Genomic DNA, 21,540 nt, shown 5'->3' on the forward strand with positions numbered 1-21,540 from the left:
CAGTACAGACTCGATGGGCTGAATGGCCTCCTTCTGCACAGTTCTATATTCTATGTACTGTGTCCCGTCGGGGTGGCACAGTTGCACAGTGGTTAAAGCTGTTGCTTCACAGCGCCAGGGTCCCGAGTTCGATTCCCGCTTGGGTCACTGTGCAGAGTCTGCACGTTCTCTCTGTGTCTGCGTGGGTTTCCTCCGGGTGCTCCGGTTTCCCCCCACAAGTCCCGAAAGACGTGCTGTTGGGTGAATTGGACATTCTGAATTCTCCCTCTGTGTACCCGAACAGGCGCCGGAGTGTGGCTACTAGGGGATATTCACAGTAACTTCATTGCGGTGATAATGTAAGCCTACTTGAGACAATAATAAAGATTATCATTATTATATAAAAGACCCCATCCTCAATGTACTGTACCCCATCCACAAGATACTGTACATTTCCCCAATATACAATACCCCATCCATAATATATTGTACCCTATCCGTGATATACAATACCCATTCCCCAATATACAGTACCCAATCCCAATACACCTGTATGTACCTGTCCATAATATACTGTACCCCATCCACAATATACTGTACCCTTTCCCCAATATACTGTACCCCACCCCAATATACCCTACCCCATCTGAAATATACCGTACCCCATCCCTAATATACTGTACTCCCATCCTCAATATACTGTACACTTTCCCCAATATACTGTACCCCATCCCTAATATACTGCACCCCATCCCCAATATACTGCAACCTATCTCAAATATACTGTACCCCATCCCAATATTCTGTAACCCATCCCCAATGTGCTGGTCACCTATCCCCAATATAATGAACACATTCCCAATACACTAAACCCCATCCCAGATATATTGCACCCATCCTCAATATACTGAACCCATTTTCCCAAAATATTTTACCCCATCCCAATATATTGCAACCCATCATAATATACTGTACCTCATTCCCAATATACTGAATCTAAATCTCCAATATACTTTAGCCCATCCTCAAATTAATGATCTCACACACCCAGGACCACAATGAATGTGCACAGGACCACAATGAATAGCATTTCTGCCTCACAGCATCAGGGACCCCTTTCGATTCCGGCTCTGGGTGACTGTGTGTTGAGTTTGCATGATTTCCCTGTATCTGCATGTGTTTCTTCCGAGTGCTCCTGTTCCCTCCAGGTACTCCCGCTTCCTCCCACAGTCCAAACACGTGCAAGTTAGGTGGATTGGCCATGATCAATGCAAAGTCTTTGGGCTGAATGGCCCCCTTCTGCACTGTAGGGATTCTATACTGTACCAATCCTCAAAATACTATTCCCCATCCCAATGTATTAAACCCCTATCCCCAATATACTGTACCCTATCCCCAATATACTGCACTCCATCCCTAACATGCTGTACCCCTTACCCAAAATACTGAACGCCACCCCCAATATACTATACCCCATCTCAATCTACTGAATCCCTGCCCCAATATACTATAATCCATCCCCAATATACTGTACTCAAATCCCCAATATACTGTACATTTTCCCCAATGTACTGTACATTTTATAAAATAATAATTGCTTATTGTCACAAGTAGGCTTAAATGAAGTTACTGTGAAAAGCCCCTAGTTACTGTGAAAAGCCACATTCCAGCATCTATTCAGGAAGGCCGGTACGGGAATTGAACCCGCGCTGCTGGCATTGTTCTGCATTGCAAGCCAGCTATTTAGCCCATTGTGCTAAACCAGCCCCAATACACTGTACGTCATCCCAATATACTGCACTCCATCCCCAATATACTGTACCCTACACTCGATAGACTGTATCCCATCCCAATATACTGACCCTATACTCGATAGACTGTACCACATTCCCAATATACTGTACCCTATACTTGATACTGTAACTCACCCCCAATATACTGCACACCATCCCCAATATACTGTACCCTACACCGATAGACTGTATCCCATCCCAATATACTGAACCCTATACTCGATAGACTGTACCACATTCCCAATATACTGAATCTAAATCTCCAGTATACTTTAGCCCATCCTCAAAATAATGATCCCACATACCCAGTATAAGGGGTAGCACAGGACCACAATGATTAGCATTTCCGTCTCATAGCATCAGGGGCCCCTTTCGATTCCGGATATTGTACCCTATTCTAATATACTGTACCCTATACGCGATGGACTATACCACACCCCCAATATACTGTACCCTATACTTGATTGACTGTACCGCATCCCCAGTATATTGTACCATCATCCCAATGTACTGTAACTCCTCCCAATACACAGTACTCTATTCCTAATACACTGTACCCCATCCTCAAAATCCTTTTCCTCAACTCAATGCCTCATATATTTAGCCTCAAACTTTTCCTTTAAGTTCCTTTGTGAGATAGGTTTGGTTTGGAAATCCTCTAATTCAAGTCTTGTAAACTTTCACATTCTATTTCAGTATATTTTGTTTCATTAAGAACCAGTATTAGGCAATAGTTTTCACATTTTGCTGTTCACTGAAGGAGCAGTACCTTATCATAATAATATCGGAGTGCTCGGCTCAGTTTATCATAGTTCATGTTGGTTTTGTTTTTCCTTAGTCCCCAGAGTTTAGCAACTTCTTCTGCTTTAAGGAGCTTGAATTCCCCATCATTGGATGTCCAACAGATCAGGTGTTCGTGCTTTTGGTCGAGCAGTAATTGCAGCAGGAACTGCCACAGTGTGATGGCACTCTCCATATCTGCAACAGACAAGTACAATAACCCCTTCAATCACCATCTACACTGTTAAATCTGGAAATACAAAAACACACATCAGCACAACTAAAATAATAAAGTCTACTTCGGAGTCAATTATACTAGGTTTTTTTCTTTATTCTTTCATGGGATATGGGTGTCACTGATAAGTCCAGCCCAATCCTAATTACCCTAGATCTGAATGGCTTGCGAGGCCATTTAAGGGGCAATTAATACTCAACTGCAGGAGCGGCATGGTGCCAAGGAACGAAGTTCAATTCCTGCCTTGGGTAACTGTGAAAGTGAAGTTTGCATTTTCTCCCCATGTCTGCGTGGGTTTCCTCCAGGTGCTCAGGTTTCCTCCCACAGTCCAAAGATGTGGCGAATAATAATAATAATAATAATCGCTTATTGTCACAAGTAGCCTTCAGTGAAGTTACTATGAAAAGCCCCTCGTTGCCACATTCCGGCGCCTTTTCGGGGAATCCTACCGCCGGCGGGAGACACGCGGCTGGGAGGCCAGAGATTCCAGCCACCAGTGAACAGCGAGCCTCCTCCTACCGGCGGGAAACACACGGCTGGGAGGCCAGAGATTCCAGCCACCAGTGAACAGCGAGCCTCCTCCCACCGGCGGGAAACACACGGCTGGGAGGCCAGAGAATCCTGCCACCAGTGAACAGCGAGCCTCCTCCCGCCGGCGGGAAACACACGGCTGGGAGGCCAGAGAATTCCGGCCTTCATTTCTCCTATTGGCCACCTTGTCTGTTTCCAAAAGTAGATACTTACTACAGCTGGGCCAAAATCGCTCAGGAAGTGTGAGTTGTTCCATTAAATACATTCTGGAGATTCTTTGAAAGTTGTCTCACGCTAATTTATTTTCCGGCCTGTTTCATCCTTCAACCCTGGTTGAAAATAGACAGGAAACCTGTAACTAGGTCTCTGCTCTTGTCACCTTCCAATTTACCGTCAAATGTGTATGAGAATCACCTGATGTGGCACCTGCTTTGCTTACTGTTTACCTTTGACCTCTCCTTGTTGCCTCCTGGGTGGCCCAGGCATGATGAAGAAACCTTTGACCCACAAAACTTCCTCCTCCTCTGAAGTACATATCGATTCACTGCAACCCAGGAACATTCTTGGGAGCTTAAGAATAGGAAATGGGAACAGGAGTCGACCATTCCGCCTCTGAACCTCTTCCACCGTTCAAAATGGTCACGGCTGACCTCCTGCCTCAGCTCCAATCTCCTGCCAGTGCCACTCTTGATTCACTGAGAGATTAAAAATCTATCAATCACAGTCTTAAAGATGTCCAATGATGGAGCATCCGCAACCCTTGGGGTAGAGGAGTCCAAAGATTCACAACCTTCTAATTGAAGAAATTCCTCTTCATCTCAGTCCTGAACAATTCACCCCTCAACCTGAGATTTCCCCCCCCCCCCCCCGGTTCTAGATTCCCCCGATCAGCAGAAACAATCTCTCAGTGTCCAACCTGTCAAACATCTTCAGAACCTTTATGTTTCGATGAGATCACCGCTAAACTCCAGAGAATATAGGCCCAATTTCCTCAACCTGTAGGACATCCCTCTCATATCCCAGGGCCCAATCTAATCAACCATTTCCACTCACAGCCTCCAATGTAAATACATCCTTCCTGATCTATGGTGGCCAACATTGCACATGCACGATATTGGAGCTTACTCCAGCTGTGGTCTCACCAAATCTCTATACAACTTGTTATAACTTGAATGACACCTACGGGATCGGACCAATTAGCCTCCCTGTGAGTCTCATTGAATACGAGCTTCCCCACTGAGGGCCATCAGTGGAGTAAATGGAGTCTAGCGTAAAAACCGGCCCAGATGAGAGCCGAGCATGTGTTGTCCCGCTGGGACCTGAAGTGTCCTGTGTATATCGTTTACTTTGTAATAAACCAGTTTTCTATACGCCTCTCGTCTGGACTCTTCTGTAGCCACTAAACCACTGTAGCAAGACTTGATTATTTTGTACTCTAGTCCCTACGCAGTAAAGGCCAACGTGTCATTTCTCCCTCCTAATTGCTTGTTGTACCAGCAAGCCAACTTACTGTGCTCGTTTTGCAAGTACACGCGAGTCTCTCTGGACATCAACATTTAAAGGCTTTGCACCTTTGAAAAATTATTCTGTTTTTATTCTTATGATAGAAGTGAATAACTTCACGCTTCCCCACATTACAAAGAACAAAGAACAAAGAAAATTACAGCACAGGAACAGGCCCTTCGGCCCTCCCAGCCTGCGCCGCCAGATCCTTTATCTAAACCTGTCTCCTATTTTCCAAGGATCTACTTCCCTCTGTTCCCGCCCGTTCATATACCTTTCTAGATGCCTCTTAAATGATGCTATCGTGCCCGCCTCTACCACCTCCGCTGGTAAAGCGTTCCAGGCACCCACCACCCTCTGCGTAAAAAACTTTCCACGCACATCTCCCTTAAACTTTCCCCCTCTCACCTTGAAATCGTGACCCCTTGTAACTGACACCCCCACTCTTGGGAAAAGCTTGTTGCTATCCACCCTGTCCATACCTCTCATAATTTTGTAGACCTCAATCAGGTCCCCCCTCAACCTCTGTCTTTCCAACGAAAACAATCCTAATCTACTCAACCTTTCTTCATAGCTAGCACCCTCCATACCAGGCAACATCCTGGTGAACCTCCTCTGCACCCTCTCCAAAGCATCCACATCCTTCTGGTAATGTGGCGACCAGAACTGCACGCAGTATTCCAAATGTGGCCGAACCAAAGTCCTATACAACTGTAACATGACCTGCCAACTCTTGTACTCAATACCCCGGCCGATGAAGGCAAGCATGCTATATGCCTTCTTGACCACTCTATCGACCTGCGTTGCCACCTTCAGGGTACAATGGACCTGAACTCCCAGATCTCTCTGTACATCACTTTTCCCCAAGACCCTTCCATTGACCATATAGTCCGCTCTTGAATTTGATCTCCCAAAATGCATCACCTCGCATTTGCCTGGATTGAACTCCATCTGCCATTTCTCTGCCCAACTCTCCAATCTATCTATATTTTGTTGTATTCCATTATAATCCATTTGCCAGCTTGTTGCCCACTCATTTAACCTGTCTGTATCTCTTTGCAGTCTCTCTGTGTCCTCCTCACAGCTCACATTTCTACCCAACTTTCTATCTTCAGCAAACTTTGATAGCTTACTCATCTGTGTCATTAATATGGAGTTTTAAAAAGCGGAGGCTTCAGCACTAATATTTGTGGCACTCCACGAATCACCCACGGCCAAATTGATTGTGTTTATCCCTACTCTCTGCTAACTAATCCTTTATCCATATTGATATATTACCTTCAACTCCACCGACCCTCACCTTGCATACGGTAAGGCAGTGGTTAGCACTGTTGCTTCACAGCGCCAGGGACCCGGGTTCGATTCCCGGCTTGGGTCACTGTCTGTGCGGAGTCTCCACGTTCAGCTAGTGTCTGCGGGGGTTTCCTCCGGGTGCTCCGGTTTCCTCCCACAAGTCCCGAAAGACATGCTGTTAGGTGAATTGGACATTCTAATTTCTCTCCCCCCCCCCCCAGTGTACCTGAACAGCCACCAGAATGTGGCAACAAGGGGATTTTCACAGTAACTTCATTATAGTGTTAATGTAAGCCCACTTGTGACAATAATAAAGATTATTATATTATTATAATTAACTGGGATAGTCATAGTGTAAAGGGTTTAGAAGGAGAGGAATTCTTAAAATTCATGCAAGAGAACTTTTTAAGCCAGCACGTAGAAGGTCATACAAGTGAGGAGGTGGTCCCAGACTTAATTTTAGGGAGCAAATCAGGGCAAGTGGTTGAAATATCAGTGGGAGAGCATTTTACAGACTGTGATCATAACTCCATTAGATTCAAGATTGTTATAGAAAGGGACAAGGATGGGCCTGAGATCAAAGTTCTAAACGGGGGGGGGGGGCAGACAGATTTTAATGTAATCAGATATGATTTGACCAGATTGGAGTGGGAGTGGCACTTTAGGGTAAATCTGTGAAAGAGAATGGGATGTATTCAATAAGCAAATAGGGAAAGTGCAGGGCCAACATGTTCCAATCAAGAAAAAGTGTGGGACCAACAAATCCAGTGAACCCTGGATAGAAGGGATTGGATACAACATTGGATAAGGAGAAAAAGGGAGGCTTATGGCAGATATCAAGGACTCAAAACAGCAGAAGCCCTCGAGGAGTCAGAGGGAACTTAAAAAATAAATTGGAAGAGCAAAGAGGGACCGTATTGGCAGGTAAAGCAAAGGAAAATCCTCAGTTGTTTCACAAGAACATTAAGAGTAAAAGGATAAATAGGGAAAGAGTAGGGCCCATTCAGGACCACAGTGGTAATTTGGGGTGGAGCTGGAGGATGGAGGTAGGGTTGTAAATGAATAATTTGTGGATGTTCACTCATGAGAAGGACGGTGTGGGCATAGAAATCAGGGAGAAGGACTGTTATAAAATTAAAGAAAGTAACATCGACAAAGAGGAGGTTCTGAGTAGGTTAAAAGTAGATAAATCTCCAGGGTCAGGTGAAATGTATCCCAGGCAGTTGAGTGAGGCAAGGGAAGAATTAGCAGCTGCGCTAGCAATAATTTTCAATTCCTTTCTGGCCACAGGAGAGGTGCTGGAGGACTGGAGGATAGTCAATGTAATACCATTATTCAAGAAGGGAGGAAGGAATAAACCAGGAAGCTACAGACCACTTAGTCTAACCTCAGCGGTGGGGAAACTATTGTAAGCAATTCTGAGACACAGAATTCATCTGCATTTGGAGAGGCAGGATTTAATCAAGTACAAGTTGTGTTAAGGGGAGGTCATGCCTGACCAACTTGTTTGAATTTTTCAAAGAGGTGACCAGGTGTGTAGAGGGCAATGCATTTGATGTATTTCACTTCGATTTCAGCAAAGGTTTTGATAAAATCTCACATGGGAGAGTGATAGTGAAGGTTAGAGCCCATGGAATCGAAGGAAATTTGGCAAATTGAATCCAAAATTGGCTGAGTGGCAGGAAGCAGAGGGTGATGGTCGAGGGATGTTTTTCTGACTGGGAGCCTGTGTCCAATGGGGTCCCGCAGGGATAAGTGTTTAGGCCCTTGCTTTTGTGGTTTATATAAAAGATTTAGATATGAATGTAGGAGGGTTGATCAGTAAGTTTGCGGATATATGAAAATTGATGGGGTGGTACATCGTGAGGAGTATATAGATGGGCTGGCCGGATGGGCTGATCCGTGGCAAACGGAATATAATCAGGATACGTGTGAGTGATGCACTTGGGTAGGACAAACAAGACCAGGGAATACATTTTTTTTTTAAAATAATTTTTATTGGAATTTTTTACAGAAAATATAAAACATAACGACAAACAATGAAATGCAACAAAATAACCCATAATAACTGTAACACCCCCCCAGACCGTATCGACGCATGTATCACATCCCCCCACCCCCCCCCAACCCCAATGAACAACAAAAGAACTTAAAAATAAATTTAAATTAAATAAACAAACATAGTCATCGTTCCCCCCTCCCCCCCTTTTCCCTCCCCCTTCCCCCCCGGGTTGCTGCTGCTACTGTCCCCGTACCCTATCGTTGAGCCAGAAAGTCGAGGAAAGGTTGCCACCGCTTAAAGAACCCTTGCACCGATCCTCTCAGGGCGAATTTGACCTTCTCTAGCTTAATGAAACCCGCCATGTAATTGATCCAGGTCTCCACGCTTGGGGGCCTCGCATCCTTCCATTGTAGCGAAATCCTTCGCCGGGCTACTAGGGACGCAAAGGCCAACACACCGGCCTCTTTCGCCTCCTGCACTCCCGGCTCCACCCCAACCCCAAAAATTGCGAGTCCCCATCCTGGCTTGACTCTGGATCCCACCACCCTCGACACCGTCCTCGACACCCCCTTCCAGAACTCCTCCAGTGCCGGGCATGCCCAGAACATATGGGCATGGTTCGCTGGACTCCCCGAGCACCTGACACATCTGTCCTCACCCCCAAAGAACCTACTCATCCTCGTCCCAGTCATGTGGGCCCGGTGCAGCACCTTGAATTGGATGAGGCTAAGCCGCGCACACGAGGAGGAAGAATTAACCCTCTCCAGGGCATCAGCCCATGTCCCGTCTTTGATCTGTTCCCCCAGTTCCCCCTCCCACTTAGCTTTCAGCTCCTCTACTGACGCCTCCTCTGCCTCCTGCATAACCTTGCAGATATCAGATATCTTCCCCTCTCCGACCCAGACCCCCGAAAGCACCCTGTCACTCACCCCCCTCGCGGGAAGCGAAGGGAATTCCTCCACCTGCCGTCTAGCAAATGCCTTTACCTGCAGATACCTGAACATGTTTCCCGGGGGGAGCCCAAATTTCTCCTCCAACTCCCCCAGGCTCGCAAACCTCCCATCAATAAACAAGTCCCTCAGCTGTCTGATGCCCGCTCTGTGCCAACCCTGAAATCCCCCATCAATGTTCCCCGGGACGAACCCATGGTTCCCCCTTAACGGAGCCTCCATCGAGCCCCCCATTTCTCCCCTATGTCGCCTCCACTGCCCCCAAATGTTGAGGGTAGCCGCCACCACCGGACTCGTGGTATACCTCGTAGGAGGGAGCGGCCACGGCACCGTTACCAGGGCCCCCAGGCTTGTATCTCCACAGGACGTCTTCTCCATCCGTTTCCATGCTGCCCCCTCCCCCTCCATTACCCACTTGCGCACAATCGACACATTGGCCGCCCAATAATACCCCGAGAGATTGGGTAACGCCAGCCCCCCCCCCCGTCTCTACCCCACTCCAAGAAGACCCTTTTCACCCTCGGGGTCCCATGCGCCCAAACAAAGCTCATGATGCTGCTAGTCACCCTTCTAAAAAAGGCCCGAGGGATAAAGATGGGCAAACACTGAAAAAGGAACAAGAATCTCGGGAGCACCGTCATTTGACGACTGCACTCTACCCGCCAACGATAGCGGCACCATGTCCCACCTTTTAAATTCCTCCTCCATCTGCTCCACCAGCCTGGTAAAATTAAGCTTATGGAGAGTCCCCCAACTCCTGGCCACCTGCACCCCCAGGTATCTGAAACTCTTCAGTGCCCTCTTAAACGGGAGCCTCCCAATTCCCTACTCCTGATCACCCGGGTGTACTACAAATACCTCGCTCTTGCCTAAATTTAACTTATAGCCCGAGAAGCCCCCAAATTCCGCTAACAGCTCCATCACCCCCGGCATTCCCCCTTCTGGATCCGCCACATACAACAGCAGGTCGTCCGCATGCAGCGATACACGATGTTCCTCCCCACCCCGCACCAGACCCCTCCATCTCCCTGACTCCCTCAACGCCATAGCCAAAGGTTCAATCGGCAGTGCAAAAAGCAAGGGGGCCAGGGGGCACCCCTGCCTGGTCCCATGGTAGAGCCTGAAGTACTCCGATCTCCTTCCATTGGTAACTACACTCGCCATCGGAGCCGCGTAGAGCAGTCTCACCCATTTGATGAATCCCTCCCCGAATCCGAACCGCTCCAGCACCTCCCACAGGTACCCCCACTCAACTCTATCAAACGCTTTCTCTGCATCCAGCGCCACCACTATCTCCGCCTCCCCCTCCACTGCCGGCATCATGATAACATTTAGCAGTCTCCGCACATTCGTGTTGAGCTGCCGTCCCTTGATAAATCCTGTCTGATCCTCGTGAATCACCCCTGGCACACAGTCCTCTATCCTGGTGGCCAGGATCTTCGCCAGCAACTTAACGTCAACATTGAGGAGCGAGATAGGCCTGTATGATCCACACTGCAAGGGGTCCTTATCCCGCTTCAGGATCAGAGAGATCAGTGCCCACGACATCGTCGGGTGCAAAGCCCCCCCCTCCCATGCCTCATTGAAGTCCCGCACCACCAGATCCGCATACTTTTTATAAAATTCCACCGGGAACCCGTCCGGCCCCGGCGCCTTCCCTGACTGCATTTGGCCAATCCCCCTGACTAGCTCCTCCAACTCTATCGGTGCCCCCAGCCCCTCTACCAGCTCCTCTTGAACCCTTGGGAAACATAGCCTGTTCATGAAGCTCTCCATCCCCCTCTCCCCATCGGAGGTTCCGACCGGTACAGTTCCTCGTAGAAGTCCCTAAAGACCCCATTTACTTCTGTCCCCTTCTGCACTACATTCCCACCCCTATCCGTCACTCCATCAATTTCCCTAGCCGCATCTCGCCTGCGGAGCTGATGCGCCAACATCCTGCTCGCCTTCTCCCCATACTCATATACCGCGCCCTGCGCTCTCCTCCACTGTGTCTCCGCTTTTCTGGTGGTCAACAAGTCAAATTTGGCCTGCAAACTACGCCGTTCCCCCAGCAACCCCTCCTCCGGTGCCTCCGCGTATCTCTTGTCCGCATCTAGGAGCTCCCCCACCAGTCTCTCCCTCTCCTTCCTCTCCCTCCTTTCCCTATGGGCCCGGGTGGAGATCAGCTCCCCCCGGATCACTGCTTTCAGAGCCTCCCAGACCATCCCCACCCGGACCCCCCCCCCCCCCCCCCCCCCCGTGTCGTTGGTCTCAAGATACCCCTCAATAATTCTCCGGACCCTCCTACACACCTCCTCATCAGCCAGCAGCCCCACATCCAGGCGCCACAGCGGGCGCTGGTCCCGCGCCTCCCCCATCTCCAGATCAATCCAGTGCAGAGCATGGTCTGAAATCGCTATGGCCGAATACTCGGCATCCTGCACCTTCGGGATCAATCCCCTGCTCAGGACGAAAAAATCTATTCGGGAATAGACCCTATGGACATGGGAGAAAAAGGAATACTCCCGCGCTCTCGGCCTCCCAAACCTCCAGGGATCCACCCCTCCCATCTGGTCCATAAACCCCCTCAGCACTTTGGCCGCCGCCGGTCTCCTACCCGTCCTTGAACTGGACCGGTCCAGTGGGGGATCCAGCACTGTGTTAAAGTCTCCTCCCATGATCAGGCCCCCTGCCTCCAGGTCCGGAATGCGGCCCAACAAGCGCCTCATGAAGCCGGCATCGTCCCAATTCGGGGCATATACATTAACCAGCACCACCTTCTCTCCCTGCAGCCTACCCTTCACCATAATATATCTGCCCTCCTTGTCCGACACCACCTCAGCCACCTCGAATGCCACCCTCTTCCCCACCAGAATCGCCACCACCCCGGTTCTTCGCGTCCAATCCTGAGTGAAAAACCTGCCCCACCCACCCCTTCCTCAGACGAACCTGGTCCGCCACCTTCAAGTGGGTCTCCTGGAGCATAGCCACGTCCGCCTTCAGCCCCTTCAGATGAGAAAATACCCTAGTTCTCTTAACCGGCCCATTCAGCCCCCTCACGTTCCAGGTAATCAGTTGGATCAGAGGGCAACCCGCCCCTCTCCCCCGCCGGCTAGCCATAGCTTATCGACTGCTCGCCCCAGGCCAGCTAGCCCCGCCTGACCCGTTCCCCATGGCGATAATGCCTCTCCTCTACCCCCCCCGGCCCACGCCAGCTCCTTCCTGGCCATTCCAGCAGCAACCCGGTATCCCCCCCCCCCCCCCCCCCCCCAAGGCTAGGACCCCTCCTAGCCGCGACGCACCCTCCATGGTACTTCCGTGAGTCAGCTGACTTCTGCTGACCCGGCAGCTCCCGCCAAAACCTATCTCCTCCCGGCTTGGGGTCATCCCCCTCTTGCCAAACCTCCTTGGCACCGCTTCAGCGCGGGAAAGAAAACTAGTAGAGGCCACGCCCCCACCTCCAGCTCCGCCCCCCTGCCCCACAGCGCGGGAAACCAGAGGAAAGCCCGCGCTTTCACATTGCCACACCCCACCCTTCTGACGCAGCTCCCCAAAATCCAGTTTCACCCCAACCCCCAGCCACGTACAGAAGAGAACATATAAAGCACATACCCCCAACGTTCCGCACATACCCCACACCCATACCCAACAGACAAACCCACCCGGAAACAGAGCAAAAAGAAAACCAGCATAAAAAAAACACGTGTCAAAATTGAAGAACAGCAACAGCGAAAACAGCAACGGCCATAGTATGTCCCCAGACCCTAGTTCGAGTCCAGCTTCTCTGCCTGTACAAAGGCCCACGCCTCCTCCGGGGACTTGAAGTAATGGTGCCGGTCCTTATATGTCACCCACAGACGCGCAGGCTGCAGCATTCCAAATCTGACCTGCTCGGCATGCAGCACCGCCTTCGTCCGGTTGAACCCGGCCCGCCGCTTTGCCACCTCCGCACTCCAGTCCTGGTAGATTCGCACTACCGAATTCTCTCACTTGCTGCTCCTCTCTTTCTTGGCCCAGCGCAGCACACACTCCCGGTCGCTGAATCGATGGAACCGCACCAGCACCGCCCGCGAGGGTTCATTTGCCTTAGGCCTCCTGGCCAGCACTCTGTGAGCTCCCTCAAGCTCCAGGGGCAAATGGAAGGACCCCGCTCCCATCAACGAGCTCAACATCGTGGTCACATACGACGGGAGATCCGACCCCTCCAGCCCCTCCGCCAGGCCCAGGGTCCTCAAATTCTTTTGCCTCGTGCAAACGTCCAGCTCCTCCAAGCGGTCTTGCCACTTTTTGTGAAGTGCCTCGTGCAACTCCAGTTTCCCCACGAGGACCACGGCCTCCTCCTCCCTCTCAGCGGCCTGCTGCTGCAACTCCCGAATGGACACCTCCTGGGCCGCCTAGGTCCCAAGCAGCTTGTTGGTAGTCGCATTCAGGGAGTCCAGCAACTCAGCCTTCAGCTCCACAAAACAGCGCAGAAGAGAGGCCTGCTGCTCCTGCGCCCACTTCCACCAGTCCTCAGGTGTTCCGCCGGCCGCCATTTTGTCCCTCTTACCCCGCTTTTCTTGGGGAGCTGCTGCAGCTTTTTCCTTTGCCCCACTCCGGGTGAACACCATAAATTATGGGGAATGCTCCTCTAGACACCTTCCCCCACCGGGATTCGTCGAGACAGCGCCGTTTGGGGCCCTCAAATCGGCCCAAAAGTCCTTAAGTAGCGGGAGCTGCGGTGCGGCTTAGCTCCGCATAGCCGCAACCGGAAGTTTCCAAAGCCGATTTTCTGACCGCTCCACTCCTAGTCCAGGCCATCCACCGGTGGAGAATCTGAGAAGGAGTGTTCCCACATGGGGAAAAGTCCAAACAGCACCACTACGAGCCCTTAAAAGAGCCCCAAAGTCCGAAAATAGCGGGAGCCACTGAGCGTGCGGCTTAGCTCCGCATCACCGCTACTGGAAGTCCGTCCCCACTTCTTCAATGGCCTTGGTGAGATCTTTTCACAGTTCTTCCCTCTGCTGCTAGAATTCAGCTTTCATAAAGGCCCTCAAGTCAGCTTGAGGCCTCTAAGCTGGCCCTTCCCCCGCCTGCATGCTTGCAGAGGCTTTTGGCTGCTGCTGCTTCAGCCCAATCTTGCACTGTTTCTGAGGGTCTGATAAGCAAGAAACATACTATTCCTGGGGGAAAGTACTCCTCAAACATTCACCTACGCCTTTTCATCAAAATTCCAACCCGTGCCGCCCAAAAAAGAGCTATTTTCTGTAACCTTGGGCAGGAGCTGCCTCTGTGTGATCACTCACTCCATGGTGCACACCCGAAGTCTCCAGACCAGGGAATACATGATGAATGACAGGACCCTGGGAAGCATCCTGGGAGGATCAGACGGATCTTGGTGTGTGTAATGAACTCCAATTGGCTTTATTGGTTGGCCAATTGGAGTATGAGCTCCCTCAATGATAGCTCATTGAGGGGGCCCATATAATCACCTGTGTAGGCTTTGTGAGCCAGTCTTAAGTTGACTGGACTGCGAGCAAATAAATATTGGTGTGGTGACGGAACTCCTGCCTCCCGTGGATTACTACAGTGGCGACGAGGTAAACTAAGAATTTTGCGGAGACCAGCTGCCGCACTCGGAGGGTAAACCTTGACATTTTAAAAATGCCGTTTTTTGGAAGGTTAGAGGCATTCGACCCGGCTATTGAGGACTGGTCCCAGTATGTGGAGAGAATGTGTTACTTCTTCCGGGCAAATGATATACTGACGGACGAAAGGAGACGGCTTATCCTGCTGTTGGCGTGCGGACCCTCAGCTTTCGCCATTAAACGTAGTCTGACTTATCCCGATGCGCCGGACACGAAAACTTTCCAAGAAGTAACGGAATTGGTGAAAGAGCACTACGACCCAAAACCACCCCTCATTTTGCGTAGGTACAGATTCTACACAGCGAAGCAGGAAGACAGGGAGTCAGTCACGAATTTCTTGACCCGCCTGAGAAGGCTGGCGGAAAAATGTGAGTTCGGCCCGACGCTAAATGAAATGCTTCGGGACCGGTTAGTGTGTGGTATAAACAACCTCACAATACAGAAACGCCTGTTGGCGGAAACGGAGCTAGACTGCAGGCAGGCGTTACAGCTCGCACTGACCCTAGAAAAGGCAGCAAGTGGGGCACAGGAACTACTGGGCACACCAATGGAGGTAGATACCTGTGAGAGGGAATACCACAACGGGTCGTGCTACCAGATAGCCGCTCTCAGGAAAAACCTGAGGAATAGAGGGAAAAAGGAAAACCCCAGAACTGCCCCCAAGTCTGCCAGGACTAACTGGTCCCACCACGGTCCAGGAGTTACGATCATTTCTAGGGTTGGTAACCTATTATGGAAAATTTATTGAAAATAGGGCGTCCATCCTAGAACCCCTCCACCAGCTACTAAAAAAGGGGCAAGAATGGAAATGGTCCACCCGCCAAAACCGAGCATTTAGGGACATTAAGGAACAGCTGTCATCCGAAAATGTCCTACAGCATTGTGACCCAAAGGAAGGAGTTGGTGGTCACTTGTGATGCATCCCCCTATGGGGTAGGAGCCGTCTTAGCCCATAGAGGAAGGAATGGGGAAGAACGGCCAATAGCCTATGCTTCGAGGACCTTGGCGATGGCTGAGAGGAAGTACGCCCAAATCGAGAAGGAAGGACTGGCGGTGATATTTGCAGTAAAAAAAATGTCACCAGTATCTGTACGGGCGGAAATTCACCATAGTGACGGACCATAAGCCGTTATTAGGGTTATTAAAAGAAGACAAGTCAATACCCCCGATTGCATCAGCTAGAATCCAACGCTGGGCGTTGCTACTGGCGGCGTATAGATACGTTCTGGAGCACAGACCGGGAACGCGAGTAGCAAATGCAGACTTCCCCTCCCGGACACTCCGCCGCAAATACCAAAAGTAGAGGAGACAGTAATGACTCTAAATTGTTTGGACACCCTACCAGTAGACGCACAACATATTCGGTTGTGGACGCACAAATACCCAGTTTTAGCCAAGATGAAGCATTTACTGCTAACAGGGGAACTGGAAAGACCAGTGGAGCCCCAGATGCACCCATACTGGAGCAGAAGGGACCAAATAACCGTAGAAGACGGTATCCTATTATGGGGAGCCCGGGTAATCGTCCCAGCTCAGGGCCGTAAGGCAATCTTAACCGAGTTACATCACGGACACCCAGGGGTGTCTAAAATGAAGATGCTAGCTCGAAGCTACGTTTGGTGGCCAGGTTTGGACACAGACATAGCAGCCTTGGTACGTCGGTGCCAGGAGTGCCAACAGGGGCAAAGAGTGCCACCAGCGGCGCCATTGCACCCGTGGGAATGGCCAGGCAGACCGTGGACCCGCCTGCATATTGACCACGCCGACCCTTTCATGGGCTCAATGTTTTTGGTGATAGTGGACGCCCACTCCAAATGGTTGGACGTCCACCGGGTAAACACGGCAAGCACAGCATCGATAATTGAAAAGCTCAGGGCCTCGTTTGCAACACATGGACTTCCGGAGGTATTGGTGTCGGACAACGGAACGGCATTCACAAGTGGGGAATTTGGAAAATTCCTGAAGGAAAACGGAGTCCGTCACATCAAAACGGCCCCTTACCATCCAGCGACCAACGGCCTGGCAGAGAGAGCGGTCTAGACACTTAAAGCGGGACTCAAGAAGCAGCCGGCAGTGTCAATAGACATAAAGCTCTCCCGCTGGCTGTTTGATTACAGGACCGCACCGCATTCCACAATGGGCATACCGCCAGCTGAACTCTTAATGGGAAGGCGGCTGCGAACGAGGCTGAGTCTCCTTTTCCCAAATTTAACGGGGAAAGTGGAGAAACAACAGGAGGCCCAACGCAGGGGGTATGATAATAGTCGGCAGCAGAGACATTTCCAGGTGGGGGCACCGGTTTGGGTCAAGAATTATGGGAATGGACCAACGTGGGTCAAAGGCACGGTAGAGTCCCAAACAGGGCCCATATCCTATGAGGTTTCAATAGGAGGTAAGGTGCTGAAGAAACACCTCATCCAGTCGTCAGAGTCGGAGATGGACACGCTCGACGAGGCCACCGCGACACCTCTCCCCAAGGAGGAGGAAGAACAACTTCCAAGGAGGTCGTCAAGGAAAAGACGGGCACCTATAAGGTACACCCCGCCCACTTCGGAGAACAACCCGGTGGATGACACAGAGGTGACAGACCCAGACATGAGGAGCAGGAAGAAGCTCAGAGGAATGCCAGTTGGCAGGAATTCCTCGGACCTTGGGGGGGGGGGGGGGGGGGGGGGGGGGGGGTTGTAATGAACTCCAATTGGCTTTATTGGTTGTCCAATTGGAGTATGAGCTCCCTCAATGATAGCTCATTGAGGGGGCCCATATAATCACCTGTGTAGGCTTTGTGAGCCAGCCTTAAGTTGACTGGACTGCTAGCAGCACTGTTTGTTGCTGCTCCTGTAATATCGTTATTGTAAATAAATATTGGTGTGGTGACGGAACTCCTGCCTCCCGTGGATTACTACAGTGTGCATGTATATCGGTCCCTTAAGGTAGCAGAGCAGATGGACGCAGTGATTAAGAAGACATATGGTGAAGGTGGCCAGAGGTAGAAAGGTGCTGCTAAAGAGGAGAAGGCAGGCAGGGGGTTTGGGTCTTCCGAACCTGATGTATTATTACTGGGCGGCGAATGTGGAGAAGGTGCAGAGCTGGGTCAGAGGGGTTGATTCCCAGTGGGTCAGAATGGAGGAGAGTTTGTGCAGGGGGTCGGTACTGAAAGCACTAGCAACAGCACCGCTCCCGATAGCTCCAGGGAAATACTCAGGGAGTCCGGTAATAATAGCTTCATTGAAAATCTGGAGGCAGTTTCGCCAACACTTCGGGTTGGGGGCAGGGTCAAGGGAAATACCGATTCGGGGGAACCACAGATTTGAGCCAGGGAGGTGGGATGGAAGTTTCCGGAAATGGGAAGAGAAGGGGATTAATACGCTAAAAGATTTGTTTCTTAGGGGTCGGTTTGCAGGATTGAGGGAGCTGGAAGCGAAGTATGGGCTGGAGGAGGGGGAAATGTTTAGATACATTCAGGTTCGAGATTTTGCCAGAAACGAGATACAGAGCTTCCCGGAGGAACCGGCCTCCATATTGCTGGAGGAGGTGCTGACAATAAGGGGATTGGAGAAGGGGCCAGCAGTGATTGGCTCTGCCGTTTCTGGAATGTTCCTCAGAGAGACTCAGTTTGGTTTTACTTCCGTTTTGGTTAAGAAGCCTGAAGGTCACAGCTCTGGGGAGGGATTCTCCGACACCACGCCGGGCCGGAGAATCGGCGGGACGCGGCGTGAATCTCATCCCGCCGCTCCAATGACGAGCGGACACCCGTTTTCGGCCGGTCCCACCAGCGCTAAATACGCAATGTCCATACCGGCGGGACCTGGCTCTGAGGGCGGCCTGCAGAGTCCTCGGGGGGGGGGGATCCGCAACTTCCGGGCAGCCTGACGCCGGAGTGGTTCACGCCACTCTTTGGCACTGGTATGGCCCGCCCGCCGGTTGGAGGAGAATCTAGTAGAATTGGTGAAGGGGAGCCAGTGGATGTGATGGATTTGGACTTTGAGAAGGCTTTTGACAAAGTCCCGCATAAAAGATTAGCGTGTAAAATTAAAGCGGGATTGGGGGTAAAGTATTGAGATAGACAGAAAACTGGTTGGCAGACAGGAAACAAAGAGTCGTAATTAACGCGTCTTTTTAAAATTGGCAGCCAGTGACTGGTGTGATACTAAAGGGATCGGTGCCAGGACCCCAGCTATTCACAATATATATTAATGATTTTGATGAGGGAACAAAATGTCACATCTCCAAATTTGCTGATGACACCAAGTTGGGTGGGAGGGTGAGCTGTGAGGAGGATGCAGAGATCCTTCAGTGTGATTTGGACAAGTTCAGTGAGTGGGCAAATGAATGGCACATGCAGTATAATTTGGATAAATGCGAGGTTATCCACTTTGGTGGCAAATCCAGAAGGCAGCCTGTTATCTGAATGGCCATAAATTAGGAGAGGGGAACGTGCAATGAGTCATACACTAGTCGCAGAAGGTAAACATACAGGTACATCAGGTAGTAAAGGAGGCAAATAGTATGCTGGCCTACATTGCGAGAGGATTCGAGTACAGGAGCAGAGATATCTTGCTGCAACTATACAGGGCCTTGGTGAGGCCACCCTGGAATATTGTGTACAGTTTTAGTCTCCTTATTTGAGGAAAGGATGTTCTAGCTTTAGAAGGAGTTCAGCGAAGGTTTACCAGACTGATTCCTGGGATGGTGGGACTGACGTATGAGGAGAGTTTGAATCAGTAGGGATTGTATTCGCTGGAACTCAGAAAATGAGGGGGGATCTCATAGAAATCTATACTATTCGAACAGGACGGGACAGGGTAGATGCAAGAAGAATATTCCTCTTTCTTTCTTATTCTTGTTTTATCTAGCAGGGATGGTAAGGAAGGCAGTGCAATGTTGCTCCTGTAGAATGTTTGAGGTGAGGGACGCCGTCAGTGTCCCTGCTGATTTCACCTGAGGGAAGTGCACCATCTCCAGCTCCTCAGAAACCGGGTTAGGGAACTGGAGCTGGAGTTGAATGAACTTCGGATCATTCGGGAAGCAGAGGTGGTCATAGATAGAAGCTTCAGGGATGTAGTTACTCCGACAAATGAAGATAGATGGGTGACGGTGAGAGGGAGGGACTGGGAGGAAGCAGTCAGTGCAGGGATCCCCTGTGGTCGTTCCCCTTAGTAACAAGTATACTGCTTTGGATACTGGTGGGGGGGGGGGGGGAGAGGACTTACCAGGGGTAAGCCATGGGGTACAGGTTTCTGGCACAGAGTCTGTCCCTGTTGCTCAGAAGGGAAAGGGGGAGAGGAGTAGAACATTAGTCATTAGACACAGTATGTAGATAGGCCAACAAGAGGCGAGGCCACATTGGATTTGGTACTGGGTAATGAACCAGGACAGATTCGGGAAGCAGAGGTGGTCATAGATAGAAGCTTCAGGGATGTAGTTACTCTGACAAATGAAGATAGATGGGTGACGGTGAGAGGGGCTGGGTGGAAGCAGTCAGTACAGGGATCCCCTGTGGTCGTTCCCCTTAGTAACAAGTATACTGCTTTGGATACTGGCTATTCGGCTAATGGCTAATGGTAAAATTCTTGGTAGTTTGGATGAGCAGAGGGATCTCGGTGTCCATGTATATAGATCCCTGAAAGTTGCCACCCAGGTTGAAAGGGTTGTGATAAGGGCCTATGTTGTGATGGCCGTTATTGGTAGAGGGATTGAGTTCCGGAGCCATGAGGTCATGTTGCAGTTGTACAAAACTCTTGTACGGCCGCATTTGGAGTATTGCGTACAGTTCTGGTCGCCTCATTATAGGAAGGACGTGGAAGCTTTGGAGCGGGTGCAGAGGAGATTTACCAGGATGTTGCCTGGTATGGAGGGAAAATCTTATGAGGAAAGGCTGATGGACTTGAGATTGTTTTCGTTAGAGAGAAGGTGGTTAAGAGGTGACTTAATCGAGGCATACAAAATGATCAGAGGGTTAGATAGGGTGGACAGTGAGTACCTTCACCCGCGGATGGAGGTGGCTAGCACGAGGGGACATAGCCTTAAATTGAGGGGTAATAGATATAGGACAGAGGTCAGTGGTGGGTTTTTTACGCAAAGAGTGGTGAGGCCGTGGAATGCCCTACCTGCAACAGTAGTGAACTCGCCAACATTGAGGGCATTTAAAAGTTTATTGGATAAGCATATGGATGATAATGGGATAGTGTAGGTTAGATGTCCTTTAGTTTTTGGACTTCCCATGTCGGTACAACATCGAGGGCCGACGGGCCTGTACTGTGCTGTATCGTTCTATGTTCTATGTTCTAGGTGTTAGATTTGGAGGTAGGTGAGCACTTTGGTGATAGTGACCACAATTCAGTTAAATTTACTTCAGCGATGGAAAGGGATACGTATACACCGCAGGGCAAGAGTTATAGCTGGGGGAAAGGCAATTATGATGCGATGAGGCAAGACTTAGGATGCATCGGCTGGAGAGGACAACTGCAGGGGATGGGCACAATGGAAATGTGGAGCTTGTTCAAGGAACAGCTACTGCGTGTCCTTGATAAGTATGTACCTGTCAGGCAGGGAGGAAGTGGTCGAGCGAGGGAACCGTGGTTTACTAAAGTAGTTGAATCACTTGTCAAGAGGAAGAAGGAGGCTTATGTAAAGATGGGACGTGTGAAGGTTCAGTTAGGGCGCTCGAGAGTTACAAGTTAGCTAGGAAGGATCTAAAGAGAGAGCTAAGAAGAGCTAGGAGGTGTCATGAGAACTCTTTGGCAGGTAGGATCAAGGATAACCCTAAAGCTTTCACAGGTCGGCGCAACATCGAGGGCCGAAGGGCCTGTACTGCGCTGTAATGTTCTGTGTTCTAATGTGCCCGATGGTGGGTGTGACCAGA

At 50.3% G+C, this 21,540-nt stretch overlaps 1 protein-coding gene across 2 annotated transcripts in view; it reads right to left on the reverse strand.

Moving 5' to 3' along the window:
- The window catches only part of elk3 (ETS transcription factor ELK3), a 121,775-nt gene that overhangs the window by 52,521 nt on the left and 47,714 nt on the right, over nt 1-21,540 (reverse strand). For both annotated transcript variants that reach the window (XM_038810902.1, XM_038810901.1), the window contains exon 2: nt 2,542-2,750. In XM_038810902.1, coding sequence (XP_038666830.1) covers nt 2,542-2,748 — 207 coding nt within the window. In that variant the 5' untranslated portion in view covers nt 2,749-2,750. The remainder of the gene's footprint in view (nt 1-2,541; nt 2,751-21,540) is intronic.

The sequence above is a fragment of the Scyliorhinus canicula genome, chromosome 11 (genome assembly GCF_902713615.1).
Source record: "Scyliorhinus canicula chromosome 11, sScyCan1.1, whole genome shotgun sequence".
Taxonomy (NCBI): Eukaryota; Metazoa; Chordata; class Chondrichthyes; order Carcharhiniformes; family Scyliorhinidae; genus Scyliorhinus; species Scyliorhinus canicula.